This window comes from Canis lupus, chromosome 28 (assembly GCF_048164855.1).
Source record: "Canis lupus baileyi chromosome 28, mCanLup2.hap1, whole genome shotgun sequence".
NCBI classification, from domain to species: Eukaryota; Metazoa; Chordata; class Mammalia; order Carnivora; family Canidae; genus Canis; species Canis lupus.
The window spans coordinates 23066706-23086598 of record NC_132865.1 but is presented as its reverse complement, the minus strand read 5'-3'; the positions used below and the strand labels follow the sequence as shown (position 1 = coordinate 23086598).

The following is a 19893-nucleotide window of genomic DNA, read 5'->3' as shown; positions in this document are numbered from 1 at the left end:
TTCCTTCTGCTATCTCTAATGGATTTTAAAAAAAAAATATTAGTAAATATTAGCATATAAACCTATCTCTAATGTTTTGGGTTGGTTTGTTTTTGCAGGTGCTTTATTCTTCCGAATGATACAATCCATTGTGAGAGAGAACTGTATCAATCAGCAAGAGCCTGGAAGGACCACAAGGCATACATTGATAAAGAGGTTAGCCACAGCCATGTGATTGGAAGGGTGCATTCCGGATGCAAACTCGGCTCCCAGCCCCATGGAGACTGGTGGGGTTCACTGCGTATACACATCATTGTTTTTTACAATCACAATTACATGAAACATAGCGTAGCAAGGTTTTATCTTTCCCCGGTGATGTAGTGATTTTCCTGCCTGAAAACAAAATAGGGTGTGAGAAAATAGCAGGGATTGGCTCGATGACCTGTTGAAATTTCCGTGAGGAAATGATCCAGTCGTAAGTGAAGCATCTGTTCATGTTTATCTACAGCACATCAGCAGGAATGTCGAGATAGACATATTCTGTGTCCACTTTGTTTCCAAGTTAATTATCATCTCAGTGGAAGAGCTGGAATTATGGAATATAGAAAGCAAGGTGAAAAGAGAGGCACTCAGCATAGAAAATCCTGATCTAAAAAAAAAAAAAAAAAGAAAATCCTGATCTTCAAATGTAATTGTTCACGCATGTGTCTTCCAGATTGAAGCTTTGCAAGACAAAATTAAGAATTTAAGAGAAGTGAGAGGACACCTAAAGAGGAGAAAGCCAGAGGAGTGTGCCTGTAGTAAACAGAGGTGAGTGGGTGGCCACTTCACCCCCTTGTTTCCAAACTCATGTTTCCACAAGCTCCGGTGGCAAGCACTGGGCTTGTTTGTCTCTTCTACCAATAGAAAGCTTAGTAAATTGAATTTATTATCATATACTGAAAAGAAATATGTCATAAACCTAAGCCGAAGGTTAAAAAGCCCCATTAAGCTAAGACAGTTACAACAAAGTAACTACTTTCCTTCTGTTCTGCTTCCTGTTTGTAAAATGAATTGTCGGTTTGCCAGGGGTGGCTCGGTTGGTGAAGCATCTGCCTTTGGCTCACGTCATGATCTCAGAGTCCTGGGATCGAGCCCCAGGCCTGGCTCCCTGGGCAGCAGGGAGTCTGCTCCTCTCTCTGCCCCTCCCTCCTGCTCTGCTCTTCCTTGCTATCTCTCTGCCTCTCAAATAAATAAATAAAATCTTTTTTAAAATAAAATAAGAAAATAAATAAAATAAAATATAAAATAAAATAAAATAAAATAAAATAAAATAAAAACTGTCTGATTAAATGTGAGACTATGAAGACTCCCTTTTCAATCTTCTTGCCCGTAGCTATTATAATAAAGAGAAAGGTGTAAAAAAGCAAGAGAAGGTGAAGAGCCATCTCCACCCATTCAAGTAAGTGAGTCTGTTTTTCCACTTTCGCTGGGAGTGGAGGACTGTCCCCTGGGCACTTCTAAAAGGCAGCAGGGACCCCTGTGTTCCAAGTGGTGCTGCTTCCAAGCAAGCAGATCTAGCCAGGAAGGCACAGAGCTCCAGAAGTTGGCAACAAAGCCCTATCTTGCCAAGAGACCACGGGGATGCTTTTGGAATCCTTTAGGGGGAGCCATGAGGAGATCTGCTCTAATTCTATATGTGTTCTCTGCCGATGTATGGGATGGTAACTGGATTTTATTCTATGCACTGTGGACAGCGATTGGGAAAAGGGACCATGGTGATTAGGTTGGTGTGTCCATAGAATAGTCTGCAATCATGCTGAATTCTGAAAGCTGGAAGAAATATACATATCTTTAAAATAATAGTTAAAATTTGCATGTGAAGGGATTTAGTATTGAGCCTCAGCGAAAGTTGAGCCCTTTATGGAATAAAACAAAATAGTAACAAAAAGGAATTCTTTCCAAGTCATGTAATCCCACTAACCATTGACTTTCTGGCTGGTGAGTACTAAGTCCCAGGGAGTTAAGCCACATGTCCAAATGCTGTGGCTAGCGGGATCCATGGATTCACCTCGACATTTATTTCCACCGGTGTTTACATGTAAATAAGGAAGAAAACGTTGATCCTTCCAGGCTCGGTAAAATTCTAAGAGAGTTGTCACTTAATGAGTTTGTCTTCACTTTTGCCGATTATAGTGCGAGACCCTCTGTGGAAAACAAGTCCTCTGTTACTGTGTATCTGCATATTTTGTGTGAGATTCATAGCAACAATAATATTTTTAATTGGGAAACGGCTTTCTGATCATTAACACACCCCTTCTGTTGGAATAGGGAAGCTGCTCAAGAAGTAGACAGCAAACTGCAGCTTTTCAAGGAGAACCGTAGGAGGAAGAAGGAGAGGAAGGAAAAGAAACGCCAGAGGAAGGGGGAGGAATGTAGCCTCCCTGGCCTCACCTGCTTCACACACGACAACAACCACTGGCAGACGGCCCCATTCTGGAACTGTACGTACTGTGTACTTCTGGTTTGGGGTTTTTTTTTGGGGGGGGGGGTTAGAAATAGTTTTCCCAGTTTGGGGGCACCTAGTTGGCTTAGTTGGTTAAGCATTGACTGTTGGTTGCAGCTCAGGTCATGATCTCAGAGTCGTTGAGATGGAGCCACTCATTGAGTTCCATGCTCAGTGCAAAGTCTGCTGGAGATTCTCCCTCTCTCCCTCCCGCGTCTGTCCCTCCATGACTCGTGCTCTCTAAATAAACACACACATACATAAATACATCCATAAAATTATTTTATTTTATATATTTTTAAAGATTTTATTTATTTATTCATGAGAGACACAGAGAGAGAAAGAGGCAGAGACACAGGCAGAGGGAAAAGCAGGCTCCATGCAGGAAGCCTGATGTTGGACTCGATCCTGGGTCTCCAGGATCACGCCCTGGGATGAAGGTGGCACTAAACTGCTGAGCCACCCGGGCTGTCCCATAAAATCATTTAAAATTTTTTTCCAGTTTTATTGAGATACAATTGACACAGAACTGCATAACTTTAAAGTGTATGGCATAATGACCTGACTTCTGTGTATTGTGACGTGATGACCACGGTAAGTTCAGTTAGCGCCTATCATCTCATCTGAGTTACTCCTTTTAGATGCCACTGTCCACCGCCATGCAGAGAGCCACCAACTAACGCCACAGTTACTAAGACTAGGGCTTCAGCAGTGTAAAACCAGGAACCTAGAATGATTTAAGAGGAGAGCATCGTATTATTTTCTACACTGGTAACTAGAATGATTTTGCCAAAAATTAACTTTTTCTTTAAAGATTTGTTTTCATATTTCATTTGCAAATGCCAAGCTCACCCTGGATGTTTCTGCTGATGATGTCATTTCACGCAGTAACCAGCTCTTGGCAGAGTTCCTACCCAGTAAGACTGGCTTTAGTTCTATCTATAACTAAATAAATGGACAAACAATTTTGCCTCGAATAGATTTTGTTTCTACTTCATTTCATGTAATTCTGTAAGTATAATAAAAGGAAATGAAAACCCCTCTAATGCAGGGGCCATATCCTACTAATTCTCAGTCCCCTTTGGTACCTAGCATCATGCTCACAGAAGAATAGGGATTCTACATAATTGGTGGTTTTACATGGAATTGCTGATGATATGTAATAATAATTATGTGGGGTTTTTTGTTTTGTTTTGTTTTTTTAAGAGAGAAACAAAGCACACGTAAACCAGGGAGGAGGGGCAGAGGGAGAGGGAGAGAGAGAACCTTAAGCAGGCTCCATGTCCAGCTTGGAGTCCAATGCGGGACTCGATCTCACAACCCTGAGATCATGACCGGAGACAGAATCAAGAGTCAGACGCTTAACCAGTGAGCCACCCAGAGGTCCCAACAATTGTGCACTTTTAAAATTCATACTTATATGTGCTTTGGTGGCCTATGCACAGTATTCACTGAGGCCTTCTAGAAATAATGCCCTTAATTCTTGTGGCACAACAACTGATTGAAGGCTCACCATCCCAGAGAGTAGCTAAAACCTCAGATCTTCTCATTGAGAAGAACCCAGGAGACCACCTGGGTCAGAGTCTCTCAAAGTGGAATTTAGAGACTCCAGGAACCCAAGACCATTCTCAGGGGGTTTCAGGCCTATATCCCAAAAATCTTTGTTTTATCTTTCCATTTGGATGCTTTTTGATTTCAGTATCCAAGCTTGCATTTTCATTTCCAGCCACACTGAGGCCAAGTGAACTCTTAAACTCATAGCATTTAACTTTTAATCTCATTCCCTAAACTGGGGAGTGAAGATCTCTGAGGGTCACTCAGGTTACAGGGGTCCATCCTCCACCAAGCTCTGGGGTGGGGTACAGGACACACAGCAGTTTGAAAAATCATTTCTGCAGGGCAAGGGATGAATAGATGGAGCAGTGTGGATCTTTAGGGCCGTGAAACTACTTTGTATGATACTATACTGGTGATACATATCATTATACATTTGTCAAAGCTCATAGAACATACAATACTAAGAGCGAACCATAATGTAGGCTATGGACTTTGGGTGATGATGTGTCAATGTAGGTTCATTAACTGTCACAGATGTGCCACTGTCAAAAGGGAATTTGGTAGTGTGGAAGGTTGGGCATATGTGAGATGAGTGTAGTCCCTAGAAAGTCTCTGGGCCTTCTGCTAGGTTTTTCTATAAACTGTTTTATGCTCTAAAAAGTCTATTAGGGACACCTGGGTGTCTCAGCGGTTGAGCATCTGCTTCTGGCTCAGGGTGTGATCCCGGGGTCCTGGGATCAAGTCCCACATCAGGCTCCCTGCATGGAGCCTTGTTCTCCCTCTGCCTGTGTCCCTGCCTCTCTCTCTGTGTCTCTCGTGAGTAAATAAATAAAATCTTTTAAAAAATAAATAAATAAAAAGTCTATTAAAGTAAAATTTAAAGAAAATCATTTCTCATTCATTGTTTAAAATATCTCTTAGCTTAAGGGGACAGATTTAGTGTTCTTAATATTGGATAGGGAGGTAAGTAGCATATAGTGGTTAAGACTATAGCCTTTAGCCAGATCTCTAATGCTGCCACTTGTCAGCTGTTGTGACTTTAGATAAATTACTTAACCTCTCTGTGCTCCGTTTTTCCCATCTATAAAATGGAAAGAATAATAATCTGTCTCATAAAGTTCTTTTAAGGAGTCAATGCATGCAAAGCACACAATGGACAGTGAATGCTCATTAATTAAGTGTACCTATCCCAATTATTTAAAAAATATTTGCTAGATAGCACATTTTTTTAAAGATTTTATTTATTTATTTGAGAGAGAGGGAGAGAGAGCATGAGTTGGGTGGGAGGGCAGAGGGAGAAGCCAACTCCCCTGGGATCATGACCTGAGCCAAAGGCAGATGCTTAAACAACTGACTGCCTCTCTAGATAACACACTTTTAAAATTGAATTATTATTGCAGGAAAGGTCAGCAAATCTAGAAACTGCCTTTCTATAAAAGAAGACTAAGTAAAAAAAAAAGAAGAAGACTAAGTAATTTGTTTTGTTTTGTTTTGACATATGTTTTATTTGCTTTCCACCAGTTAACCAGCGAACCTCTCATGGTACAAAACGTGTTAATGGTCATAGCTCATCTCACGTTAAGACATTGTTGGGGTGCCTGGGTGACACAGTCAGTTAAGTGTCTGACTCTTGGTATCAGCTCAAGTCGTGATCTCAGGGTCGTGATCTCAGGGTTGTGAGATCAAGCCCTGAGTCAGAGTTCATGCTCAGCCGGGATTCTGCTTGAGAATCTCTCCCTCTCCCTCTGGCCCTCCCCACTGCGCTTGTGCGCTCTCTCTCTCTCTCTCTCAAGTAAATAAATAAATCTTTAAAAAAATATATTGTCTACAATGATCACAAAGAATCCCGTTTCTGTGCACCATTTTGTGATGTGTCGCTGTGATATAGAGAACAAAGCAAAGGCACCAGGTCCATCTCTGTATTATAAAACTATTTTTTTCTTTTTTAAGAAAAGATAAAAATAACCAGAAATACAAGCTCTGATCATTTCCTTCCCCTTCATTCTCCACTCACTCACTCTATTTCAGTGACTACGGCCTGACGGAGGGAAGCAAATTAATGTGCCTAAAACTTTACCTTGGCCTTCCATCTGTATTCACGATCATAAATTGCCATTATTTTTCCCATTTGCCACCTGGTCCCACAGCAAATTATTTAGAAAGGAGGGAAATATAATTTTTTAAAACATCTAACCACATAGTAGTTACAAGAAAGAAAATGTGCCCCTTAAAGTAAAAAAGATCAGGAAATGGTTAGCCGGCCTACATTTTTTTGTTTTTTTCAGGCTAACCAGCCTACATTTTGTTTTTCTTTTTCTTTTTCTCTTTTTTTTTTTTACCAACAGTGGGCTCTTTCTGTGCTTGCACGAGTTCTAACAACAATACCTACTGGTGTTTGCGGACAGTTAATGAGACGCATAATTTTCTTTTCTGTGAGTTCGCCACTGGCTTTTTGGAGTATTTTGATATGAATACAGATCCTTATCAGGTAAGTCCATATGTTCTCATTTTATGAAGGTTGTTGAAAATGAAACAGCCAGAACATGAGCATAACTCTATCGTCCTGGCCTCCTCATCCACAGCTCACAAACGCAGTGCACACAGTGGAACGGGGCATTTTGAATCAGCTGCATGTTCAACTCATGGAGCTCAGAAGCTGTCAGGGGTACAAGCAGTGCAACCCAAGACCTAAGGGCCTTGAAGTTGGTAAGGGGGAAAAAGGGTTTTTTTTTTTTTTTCCTGTATTTCCTGGGAAATTCTTTGTGTTGTCGAGTTTTCCACCTTTGAAACGTCTGTATGCGTAGAAACACAAGAGTTTGGGATTCGTCCAGGGGAGACTTTCCAGGCAATTCCAAATATAACGTGTTCTCTAAGCTTACCTCTGGGAGCATTAATGAAAAATGTAACGCACCAAAAGATCTGGTGAGAATTTTATTCCAGTTTCTCCCACACGTCTGTTCTACTAGTAAACTCTCCTGGTAGAAGCACTCACTGGCAGGTAGGATGAAAGCATTGGGGACTTATTGGTTATTGCTGTCAATAGACAGAACATATACTCTAGGTAAACCAGGATATCCTAATTTTTTAAGTGAATTTGGATGGAAACACACAATGCCCTGTTTCTGCTTATCACTGTTGGGAGCTGCCCCAGTGGGATCACTACCCGTGACACAGTGAATTAGATTTCTTTTTACCAGGATTTCCCCTCTGAAGTTAGAGATACTTGAGTAATTCACTGTCTTGGGGCCTAAGAGCATTAGAGGGCCCATATGGAATCAGCCAGATGTTCCCTACCGGGGCCACAGTGTTAAACTCACTTATCTCTCCTCTGGTTCATAAGGCTGCAGTTCTTTTCAGCCTGTCCAGCCCTTTCCTAGTTGATGAGAACACTGATTTTCTCATAATTCCGGTAGAAATGTAAATTCCTGCAGTCCACAGAAGGAAGGAGAGAGAGCTGGTGCTAGCCAGGGCTTGCCAGCAGCGCAGCATGTCAACCCCAAAAGGGTGAACCGTGGGGCTCCCTGGCAGTGGGGAGCACTTTGCAGGGACCCGTTGTGTGCAGCTGGGTTTTCCCAGCGCCCCTAACAGCCCGTGTCTCTGGGTCCCTGGCTCATGTGACTGGGGGCGGGGGACACCCATCCCCAAAGGATCAACGTCTGCCACCTGTCATTTGCACCATGGTAGGGCACCAAGGCTTTCAAGCTGTGAAGGTCCCATAAGAAATTCTAGAGGGGTCACCTCACAGCTATCTTCTCCGTTAACATCGTCATCAGATGAGTTGCCAGCCAGAAATGTCCAGTCCTGACTTGCAAAATGGGTCTTTTGGTCACGACTGCACGTGGCTCAAGCCTTTTCAGATATCCTGCTTACTTGTTCTAGCTTTTCCTCAAATCTTCGCCCTCCACACACCAAAAAGAAAGAAAAAAATGTAAAAGCCCAATAAGGCTTAGAAATTAAACCGATTATTAGAGGCCCTAGCGAAATTACACCCTGACATTTCTCCCCCAAAGGACCACGGTCTCTTAATGGGTGATGATGTAACTGCCCCGGGAAGGCTGACAGTCTCTTGATGGGATGACACACCAGGGGGAGCCCGTGATTGCTGTTCGGCCGAAAGTAGTCCTCTCCACCTTCTAGATCGTTCCTAAGTGAGGGGATTATTGGCCTTTCCCCACCCCCCAAGTGTTTTGTCTAAAAATAACCATAATTTTACTGAGCCTGACTGCAAGTACTTCTCTTACTGCTTTTAAATGGGCTCTCCTCCTTTCCCACTGCACTCCCTTTTCATGTGAACTCCTCTACATTTTATCTCAGACCTTTTTATTTTTTAGCTTTCCATGCTCATTTTGAAGCTGTCTACTAGAAAAGCTCTATGGGACTCTAGCCCTGTCTGTACTTAACACAATCTGTTTCTTTCTAGGATTTAGATGTTGTGCATGGAGAACTACATAGTGAATGGTTGTATGAGTTCTAAAGCTAACATAAATTACTCTTGTATTTTCCTATATCAGGAAATAAGGATGGAGGAAGCTATGACCTACACAGGTATTCACACTTTTTTATTCTCCCCCGCAGCTTCTTTCCCAATAATTGCATGATCCAGCCATTTCAACTAATTTCCGTTTCTCACCGTGTTGCGCAGAGCGTAGTGCGGGGTGCATGCATGTGCTAACAGCATTCGCCACCATATCGTGTCATTGGTCACAGATCTGTCACTTCGCTTTTAATCAGCTGTCACGGCAGGATGTCTCTCAGAGCGTTTACTCCATGTGTGTTTGCTCATTAGATGATGCTTTTAAGCATGGAATGATGTGAAAGGGGGAAAAAACCCCAGAATGACCTTCGGGGGCTCTGGGGAGAGGTCGGGAGAATGATTTCCCTTGTGGTGCTTGCACGCTGACGTGGGGAGAGGCTTCCTGGAAGCTGGTTAAGAGGTTCTTGTGAACCATGATGTCAAGGACCCAGAAGGAGCAATGGGAATTTTAAGAGTATTCTGCAGCTGAAGGTGGGGGAAAGAGAAGGAGCTTCTTTGTCAAGAGGCCTTAATTAACCTGGGTGGGGAAAAGCAGCGGTGATATGATTCAGAAGGCTCCGCAGGGTGGTGGTGAGTGAGGAGAAGGCACCGGGGGCCCGGACGGAGAGGTCTCTGCATGAGCACGGAGACCATACGCCTGACACACCCAAACTGCATAAACAGGCCTCAGCCCAGCCACCGTGTTCCCTCCGACCCCCACCTGCCCCTCTCATCTCCTCGTGTTCTGGAGCGGGGGACCCACACACCTGTCATCGTCAGCCCTTGATGATTTTCCATTCTGAGTATAGACCTTGGGTGGATTTGTCAGAAATGTGTCATGTGGGGCAGGAGGGGACTGCCCTTACCACCTCTACTGTGGGGAAACTGAGGCACCGTGTGTCGACAGGCATCCTCATTCACGATGAATCCATCAAAGGAGCATGGACTTGCTTGGTGCCATGCCGGGGCACCCTGTTTGCCCCACTGCCCCCCCCTCCAGCCTCCTGATTGGTCTCAGATTCCTCCTTTTCCAACCAGGAGCCAAACAACAGGAAAGGGAGGGAGAGGGGGATGTAAACAACTAACAGAACAAAGAAAGCCGGACTGTGGAGGATACTTAATAACCACGTGTGTATCTCTTCTTTTTCTCTCCTCTCCTGTCTCCTCTCCTTTCCTGGCTGCACCCCCACCCCGACCCCACATCACCCCCAGCACACGTAGGACAGAGCAGAAGAACCCTCTCTTAAGCTGGTCTCACCCGGGATATGGGCTGACGAGGTAATATCCCACACACCAGCACTCTGCCTGCCTCCCAGAGGCCACACTGAGACATTTCCAAAGTGTGACATTTTAAGTGGACCTAACACTAAATATTGACTCTATGGGTATTTCATGATGCACTCAATTTTACAGCGAAGGGATGTTCAGGGGAGCTGAGCTCTCTTTTACTCCATGTCATGAACGAGGTAAAAGGATATTAAGAGGCTATTTAAGAGACAGGCCTGGTCAGAGCTGAGTCAGAGAACCATTCTCCGTGAAGTCCTCCCCAAACGAGGACACGTTTGAGATGAGGGGTGTGTAACTGCACTCCTGGTCATAATTCAGTGGGAGGCATCTGGGACTGACTCCTCTCTGTGCCACTGCCACTCAATCCAGCATTTGGCAGGTCGTTTGTCACAGCCTTGGTAAACTCGTTGTTGATGGGGTCGCCTGTCTGAGAACGTGACTGTGCAAGGTGACAGAGGGTTACCTTTCCCCTCCGCCTCCCTTATCAAAGGACAGATGTAAGCATACCCTAACTCACAATGACTGGCATTTTCGGATCCCACTATTTCATAAGGCAGGGGGCAAGCTGTCTTTCAGTGGCTATCCACGCTGTAGGCCAGAAGTCACGAAATAGGGTGACTCGGGGAGCATCTGCTTGTCACACCTGGGGACTCTCTGGACACCCAAATACAGTGTTTGACGTGGCCTCACCTGCTCATTGTGTCCTATTGGACTGAAAGGAAACAGATGCCAGGCAAGCCACGGTCTGTGTGGAACTGCTGAGAAAACCGTCTCCAGATGGTGTCTGAGGGATACGGCCCTCCAGCGACGGCACGACTGACAGGGTTCAGAAGCCTTGATTCTTCAATTTTGATTTCCTTTTTTTTTTTTTCTAGAAAACTAATTAAATGCATTTTTAATCATAAAACTTCACTATAAAAGACCTTGAGAAAAATGGTTGACAACTAAGCCTGAAGAAATTGAAATTTGAAAATTCAACAGAATGTTTCAGAAAACATCTTTTTTTTTAAAGATTTTATTTATTTATTCATGAGGGACACAGAGAGAGAGAGAGGCAGAGACACAGGCAGAGGCAGAAGCAGGCTCCATGTGGGGAGCCCGATGTGGGACTGGATCCCAGAACCCCAGGATCAGGCCCTGGGTCGGAGCCACCCAGGTGCCCCCAGGAAACATCTTTCTTGCACAAAATTGACTGCGTGATAGTTTTGACTGCCTTCCATTTTGTGGGTTTGGAGAAATTAATCTTTAGATTTGCTTATTAATCAGCCTTCGGAAAGCAAGCCCGTTCCCTGTTCAACATCGTTATTTATTTTATTTATTTATGGCCCTGGCGTGTGCCTGCGACCGGCCCCGGGCGGCTCTGCTTACTCACTCCGGTCATTTTCCAGCCAGGACAGGCACCGAGGACGGGCACCCGCGGAAAGTGGCCTCTGTGACTCAGAAGATCATTTCTGGCTCGAGTTGAAAGCAATCATTTCTGTGTCGCAAAATAGAATAGTATCAGCAGGGTGAGAGGGTGTTTATTTTTTCCCACTGCTTAGGAAAGCTAACGCGCTGCCCTTTGATGTCCAGGAAATGCTCCTGGCGGGCACGGGGTGGGGTGGCCGGTCAGTTCCTGGCGGCCTCACACGGCCGGGGCTGCTGCCCTGCCCGCGGTGCCCCCCAGGAGCCAGGAGGCCCATGGTGCTTCAGCCGCAGCAGCCACACTTTGGCACACATTGCTTTCGCAGGCTTTTTTAAAAGATTTTATTTATTTATTCATGAGAGACACACAGAGAGAGGGAGAGTCACAGGCAAAGGGAGAAGCAGGCTCTCTATGGGAAGCCTGATGTAGGACTCGATCCCAGGACCCCGGGATCACAACCTGAGCCAAAGGCAGATGCTCAACCACTGAGCCACCCAGGTGCCCCGCTTCTGTGTGTTTTGATTCATCTACCCTGGAGCCACAGCTCATGCTTTGCAGGTGGACATAGGTGAGCTAGCTGTGTGTTAGGGCCTGATCAGTACTGAGGAGCTAGTCTGCCTTGGGTTCAAGTCCTGCCTCCCTAGTAAGAAGCTGAAAACAGAGCCTGGCACGTATCAAGCACTAGTAACGATGAGTATTATTAGTCAGATGTACATGGGATGCAAAATGTTAACATGAAAAAACAAAAACAAAAAAAAACGTTAATATGAAGGAGACAGTATGTGAAAGGGAATAGTGACATTATAATTCCCAGGAATGTTCCTGAATTTTCTAAGAAACACTAAAAGAGCTATTCATCAGCACCAGCATCTCCTTCATCACTCTTTGGTAATTCAGAGTCCAGTCTTCTTTCCGAACTGCTTGAAGTTCTGGAAGGACAAAACCCAACCTCCACTGCCCTGCTCTGTGTTATTTTAATGAAGCTTCACCTGGTTCTCTTCTCTCTGTCACATCTCAGGACTCCATTTTATTTTTCCCTCTGTATTTCTTTCCAGTTCTATTGAAAAATAATTTGACACGCATCACAGTGCAAGCCCATTTGTCTTTTAAATTGCCTTGCTAGCTCTGTTGGACTTTTCTGTTTAAGATGCTTGATCAAGAGTTGGGTCAAGGTCAAGGTTTGGGGTTAGAGGGACCAGCCTCCTCAGGTAATGGAGGATTGAGGGTCAGAGTTGTCAAGGCATGAGTCAGAGGCAGGGCCACTGTGTGGGACACGCAGGCACTGAAACCAGCCCAAGCTCTGCTAGACACACCATGCCAACTGGTGGGGCAAGTCTCTTCACACAACAGTGGCCACTCTGGTCAGGCTCCAGGGTAGGGATGAGTCAGGATTCATCTAAGCTCCCAAAGAAAGTTCAAAATTTTGTCTTACTTTTCCAGTAGTGCTTCTACTCCCAATGCCTTATTTGTTGTACTGTAGAGGAAGAAACACAAGTGTCGCAGGACTCTCAGACCCTTCCCTCCAAACTGAGAGTGAAATCTACCTCTAATTGGCTTCAAAATTGAGAGGACGATGAGAGGGGAAAAATTAATCCTCTTTCATCCATTCGATAAATAAAGAAGGAAAGAATCTACATGGCCACGTCTATGCAAGCCACTGCCTTCTAAGTGAACAGAGTCAAGTATTCCCATTACAATACAGAAAACAAAGTGCTCTGACAGGAGAGGACATGATGCTCTAAGAGCCGTGTGGGGCCCCAAACCCGACCCCAAGGAATCCAGAGAAGCTTCCCAGGGAGGTGGCATTTAACGCTGCATGCGGAAGGCAATGCTGGCATGATCTGGAATATTGATCTAGAGTACTGAAGGAAGAAAACCATTCTGTGAACGATGTTTGATAACAAAGTTGAATAGTGAGAGGTTTATCAAAGAAAGCTAAAATTTTGAAGGACATTTACCTTCACATTAATGGATAAAAAAAATCAGGGACTCCTGGGTGGCTCAGTGGTTGAGCATCTGCCTTCAGTTCAGGTCGTGATCCCAGGGTCCTGGAATCCAGTTCCGCATCAGGCTCCCTGCAGGGAGCCTGCTTCTCCCTCTGCCTGTCTGTCTGCCTCTCTGTGTGTCTCTCATGAATAAATAAATAAAATCTTTTTTAAAATGGGTTTAAAAATAAGCAGGGTTTTTGTTTTTTTTACTAAATGTTAAGAAAGAGAAAATTATGTGCATTTGTCTCAATAAGCAGGTTTGTGCCTTTAATCAGCCATTGACTTTACAAAGTTATTCATCTATAGATAAATGACATAACTTCATTTATTTATAGTTCTATACTGCCTTCTTAGTTGAACGTTCATAGTCTTGTATTTGTAAAATAAATAGGTATTCTTGCGATTCATCAATAAAATTAGTGCACGGGAAATCTTCTACACATAACAATTAAAAAGGTATTTACAATTGATTGGCTTTTAGTTATTTTGCAGGATGCCGAATTCAGAGTCTCTGAAATCTCAAAACCTAAAGCAAATTCCATTTCAGTCTAAAACGTGTTGGGTTTCAAGCAGCACGAATGCCATCCACAAGGCACACTGATTTGGTCCCAAATATTGAAAGCCGTGCGCCTTCATAAAAGCATTCAGGGAAAGCACAGAAAAACAGAGAAGGGCTTCAGAGAATGGAATGGATGTAAGAGCAGATACTCTGTTCAGGTTCTTTCAATTTTGAAAATAAAATTAATGCCTTCAGAACTGAAACCTGGGAAGGGAAGTAGCCACATCAATGAAAATCAACCTTCCGGTTAGCAATGATCAACAAAATTACAAATGTTTATGAATTTCTAAATGACCTATTACTTGCTCCTTGAAATGACAGACACTTAGCCAGATGAAAGTGAAGTTTGCTTCTGAGCACTTGTCCCCAGAATCATCTATAGGTGGGTGCTGTAATGGAGGGGCTCCCACCATGCTGAGGAAACCCAAGAATGGGAAGAGGAGGGTCACAAAAGGCTTTGTGAAGCGAATGATGCTCACATTTAATTGTGAAGGCTGAGAGCTGACTCAGATGATGAGGCAGGGGAGCACATTCCAGACATAAATGTTGGTGCTGAGGAGGGAGAGAGCCTGGTGCTTTCAGGAAACTGCATTGATGGTGGGGCTTCGCAGAGGCCATGTGGGAAGTAGGAACGGAGCAGACTGAAGAAGTCAGTAGGAATCAGGCATTCTCTCTAGAAACCATTCTTTCTGCTTCTAGGGACACCAGTAGTCCTTGCTGATTAGAACACTGCTCCAGAAGAGATACAGTTGCACACCTACATGATCTCTGCTACCTGTGCATAGAGTGGGACATACTTAACTGGTTATTTTGGGGTTTTTGGTTTGTTTGTTTTTTAAGATTTATTTATTTCTTCATGAGAGACCCAGAGAAAGAGAGGCAGAGACATAGGCAGAAGGAGAAACAGGCTCCATGCAGGGAGCCCAATGCGGGACTTGATCCTGGGACTCCAGGATCATGCCCTGGGCTGGAGGCAGACGCTCAACTGCTGAGCCACCCAGGCGTCCCACTGGTTATGTTTTTAAATATTTATTTATTTATTTGAAAGAGCAGGGGAGAGGAAGAGGGAGAGAATCTTAAGCAGACTCCATGCTGAGCGCAGAGCTCATCACAGGGCTTGATCTCATGACCCTGAGATCATGACCTGATCTGAAATCAAGAGTCACCCAGGCACCCCTCAGAATATCTTATAAAGAGCTCTATGACATCTGTTTGGTGGTCTCACTTTTGATTACTTGGTTAAGGTGTTGTTTGCTAGGTTAATCCACCATAAAATTACTATTATTCTTTTTTATTTTTTTAAAGATTTTTTATTTATTTATTCATGAGAGACACAGAATGAGAGAGAGGCAGAGACACAGGCAGAGGGAGAAGCAGGCCCCATGCAGGGAACCTGATGTGGGACTCGATCCCAGGTCTCCAGGATCACGCCCTGGGCTGAAGGCAGGCGCTAAACCGCTGAGCCACCGGGGCTGCCCTCTTTTTTAATTAGTAATTCATCCACTTTTGAGGAATTCATAATTCCTGCCTTAATCATTTTGATGACTGAAAAGTGATAATTTTTACAGCTTCATTATTCTTGCTACATTTCTTAAGTAGTACTCTACTATAGAGAAAAAGCTTCTCTCTTTCTCATATGTATGTATGTATGTATAGCAATAAAGGATTCATAGATCCTTATTTTATCCCATGGATATCCTTTTGCTACCATTATTTATTTTGATGAATAAAATGTCCCAGTTTTGGCCAATGATGTCCCTTCAGGTGGCTTCTGTATCCTTTTGGTGTGTCCTCATCATCTTTAGAGCATTCCATTGCTTTCAGACCTAACTATGTTCCAGGTTCATCTTGTATTTTTACTCCCCCACATCTGGAATCAACTGTTTCTCCAAAGAACCCCAGTTCCTTTTAAGTGGGGAGTGGCATGTGGACAGAGTTAAAATACACACACTCGGATATTGGACAGCCGTTCCTATTACTGCAGATATGGAGCTACGTGCGGACGTAGCTATCTAGATATATTGAAAACTGCATGTTTGTCCTGATACCTCTAATTCTTTTTTTTTTTTTTTAAGATTTTATTTATTTATTCATGAGAAACAGAGAGAGAGAGGCAGAGACACAGGCAGAGGGAGAAGCAGGCTCCATGCAGGGAGCCTGACATGGGACTTGATCCTAGGTCTCCAGGGTCAGGGCCCGGGCTGCAGGCAGAGCTAAACCGCTGAGCCACCGGGGCTGCCCTGACAGCTCTAATTCTAATTCAACAGCTCCGGGTTCCTTCTAGTCTTCCAACTTTCCATATGATACCTTCCTTTTCCAGCAGTAAGTAGTCTAGTTCCTGTTACCCTCAATGGCCTAACTCACCTGTTAAATGCTACAGCGCACAGCAATTTCAGAATTGCTAGATCATCCAGCTGTAAACACAAACGTGCTAACTCAAGTTCAGTGTATTTTTCAGGTATTTCTGTCTTTAGAAGGAGAAAAAAAGAGCACCGTGTTTGAAGTTACTCGGGCTAGTTCCGTGCTCCCTCCTCCTTTATTTATGGTTATGTTACTCATTTGAAACAGAGCAAAATTTGTTTATTTCTGCTCATATCCCAGTTTGGGTTCTATTTTTTTCTCATCACTAGTAGTTTAATTTTGTTTCTCAGTGTGTAATACTTTAAGGTAGTTCCAAAAGTCAAAACTGCCAACAGCACATGAATGTTAGTCCTTCCCCGCATCTCTTCCCACACATGCACCGTAGGTAACAAGTCTCGTCAGTTTTCTGCTTTACTTTCCCATGTTTCTTGTCTCAGTTGTAAGCAGGTGGTGATATTTGACTTCTCTTGCTTTTTTCACACCAACAGTAGTACACTATATATATATACACACACACACACACACGCATATATATACATATACACTATACACACAGATATATATATACACACATACTGTATTGCACTTGGTTTCTTTTTCACTTAAAATATTATTTCACTTTAAAATATATCCTCTCCACCAGTTCACAGAGATCTTCCCATTCTCTTTTCACTGCTTCATACTAATCTACTGTGTGGTTGTACCATAACGTATTCAGGCACTCTTGTGTATAAGCATTTTCAGGCGTTCTCATATTTTGCAATTACAAATTATACAGGAGGGGATCCCTGGGTGGCTCAGCGGTTTAGCGCCTGCCTTCAGCCCAGGGCGTGATCCTGGAGTCCCGGGATCAAGTCCCAGGTCGGGCTCCCTGCATGGAGCCTGCTTCTCCCTCTGCCTGCGTATCTGCCTCTCTCCGTGTCTCTCATGAATAAATAAATAAAAATCTTAAAAAAAAAAAAAAACAAATTATACTGGAGTTAAGAGCCTTGTGCAAATATATTTTAGGTTCTTGAGGCTATCTTCAGAGTAAGTTTCTCGTTGTGGGATTACTGGGTCAAAGGCAAATGCCTATAGGAATGTATTAAACTACTGCCAAATTTCCCTCCATATGGTTTGTACCATTTTGCATTCCCATCATCAGTGTATGAGTGTTTGCTCTCCACAGCTGTCAAGTTTTTAAATTTTTTTTCCAGTTAAATGAGAAAGAAAGGATATCTCAGTAGGATTGGAATTTGTATTGCTCTTATTATGAGTTGACATGTTTTTGAAAGTTTCAAGGCCATTTTACTTGCTCTTGTAGATTATCTGGTTATGTCATATAGGCCCACTCTTTTATATAGTTTTTGAAAGAATTATCAGGAAGAACTTATATCTTTATGATGCTAAGTCTTCTATCCAGGAACAAAAGAAATTTTGCCACCTGGTTAAGTAAATTCTAGGTCTTTCAGGAACTTTCTAAACTATCTTCTTATAGGTTTTCCACGTTTCTAGTTTATTCATAGTCTCTTATCCTCTCTGTTCTGTGTGAATAGGGTTTTCCTCCATAATTAAATCCTCTTTGTGATTCTCATTTGTGTATATGTGGGCTATTGATTTCTGTATGTTAATTTTATATTCTGCTACCTTAAAAAATATTTTTATTTTTGAGTTAATTTTGTCATTGATTCTTCTGGATTTTTCAGGTGTACTTGTCTTACATTTGTGAATAGAGATAGCTTTGCTTCTTTTCCAATTCGTTGGCTCTAATTGATCCCTTTTGTCAAATTGAATGAACTAATACTTCTAGTACAATGTTCCCTCATTCCTGATCCATTCAGTGAGAGGGCGGGCCTTAGGACTAAGTTGTATACATCTTTATCATGTTAAAGAACTAGCCATTGATGTGTGTGTGTGTGTGTGTTTATTACTAATGAATGTTGAATTTGTCAAAAATCTTTTTCAGCATCTATGGAGATGCTCAAATAATTTTTCTCTTTAGATCTTCCCATACGGTATATTATATTAATGGATCTGCTAAGAAGGAGCCAAGCTTTCATTCCTGGAATAAATTCCACTAGGTCATTATGTGTTATTTTCTTAATATTATATTGACTTCTCGGCTTGCCTGGGTGGCTCAGTTGATTAAACGTCTGCCTTTGGCTCACATCATGATCCCAGGGTCCTGGGATCCCTGCTCAGCAGGGAGTCTGCTTCTCCCCCTCCCTCTGCCCCCAGCTCATGCATGCATGCTTTCTCTCAAATAAATAAAATTTTAAAAAATAATAATATTGAATTCTCTTCAATATTTTATTTTGGGTTTTTGTTTTTATATTAATAAATAATGCCAGTCTTGTCCTTTTCTGTTTGTCCTAGTGTTGCCTTTTTAGGTCTTGTGTTAGTTTTCTATTGCTGCTGTAACAAATCACTACACTGTCTTAAACAATACACATTTATTCTTTTATTTTTAGTGGTCAGAAGTCCAAAATGGGTGTTAATGGGGCTAAAGCCATGGGGTGAGCAGGTCTGTGTTCCTTCCGGGAGCTCTAGAAAAGAGACCCTTTCCTTGTCTTTTCCCACTTCTGGAGGCTGCCTACATTCCTTGCCCACCGCCCTCTCCCCCCATCTTCAGAGCTGGCAGGATGGGGGGTCTTCAGATCTCTAGGTGTCTGCCTGTGTGCACATGCGCAGGCACACGCACGCGTGTGAGACCTCCACTTCTGGGTGTGCATCTTCTCATTCCCCGGCCTCCTTTTCCCTAATTAGGACCTTTGTGATTACATTGTCCCCATCTGGACGCTTTAGAATCACCATCCCTTACCAAGGTAATTAAATCACATCTGCAAACTCCGTTGTAAGGTAACATAGACACAATTTCTGGGATTAGGATATGGACCTCTTTCTCTCTGCCACAGCTAGTTATATTTGCTTCATAAAAAGAGTTTGGAGATTTTCTTTGCTTTTCTATGCTTTGCTCCTCCTTGAAGCCTCCTGTGAAACCTTAGGGACCTGATGCATCTTCGTAGAATAGTTTCTTAATAACTTTCCTTTTTTTGGAAACTGCTTTATCTAAGTTTTCTATTTCTATTGGGTCAATTTCAATAAACTATTTTCTGGGCAATTACCTGTTTCATCTAGGTTTTCTAATTTATTGCTTTGAGGTCTACAAAGTGGTCTCTCATGTTTTAAATTTCGTATGTTTCAATGATTATTTCTCCCTTGTCATTTTTTATTTCATGTATGTGAACTTTCTCCCCTTTCTCTCAAGTACCTGAACTACTGATTGTTTTGATACTTTTTTAAAGAACCAGGATTTTTATTTATTAATTAGATATGTCATTCTTCTGTTCTCTACCTCATTAATTTTTGCTTTCACCTTTATGATTTCCTTCCTGGTGCTTTCTTTTGATTCACATTGTTCTCTCTGCAGCTTTTTTTGAGTTTTGGGTTTAATTCATTTATTTTTCATGATAAAAGTGTGTAAGGTGAAGAATGCTTAAAATGATACGTATCATGCTTTATGCATCATGTTCTAATACATAGCATTTTCATTATCATTTTTTAAAATTCTGCACTTTTAGATTTGTTTTTTTTTTTTTTTTTTTTTTTTTTTGCACTTTTAGATTTGTATTTTACTTTTCATCCAGATGATGTTTGTCAGCTTCTAGGTGAAAGGGCTTTCTTGTTGTTACTAATTTCTTGTTTCATTGTGTCAGGGTGTTTGTAATATTTCTATTCTATGCAACTTATTAATTCTTTTTTTGTGACCTAACACAGAAT

The 19893-nt window shown here is 42.6% G+C and overlaps 1 protein-coding gene across 17 annotated transcripts in view; it reads left to right on the top strand.

The window, feature by feature from the left end:
* The window catches only part of SULF1 (sulfatase 1), a 175995-nt gene that overhangs the window by 151374 nt on the left and 4728 nt on the right, over nucleotides 1-19893 (top strand). For 11 of the 17 annotated variants that reach the window (XM_072804331.1, XM_072804325.1, XM_072804328.1 and 8 more), the window contains 6 exons: nucleotides 99-195; nucleotides 695-789; nucleotides 1355-1420; nucleotides 2290-2462; nucleotides 6367-6509; nucleotides 6604-6727. In XM_072804331.1, coding sequence (XP_072660432.1) covers nucleotides 99-195; nucleotides 695-789; nucleotides 1355-1420; nucleotides 2290-2462; nucleotides 6367-6509; nucleotides 6604-6727 — 698 coding nt within the window. Of the gene's footprint in view, nucleotides 1-98; nucleotides 196-694; nucleotides 790-1354; nucleotides 1421-2289; nucleotides 2463-6366; nucleotides 6510-6603; nucleotides 6728-8532; nucleotides 8567-9746; nucleotides 9813-19893 lie in introns of all 17 variants that reach the window. The other 6 variants (XM_072804335.1, XM_072804339.1, XM_072804337.1 and 3 more) reach the window with 4 other exon arrangements.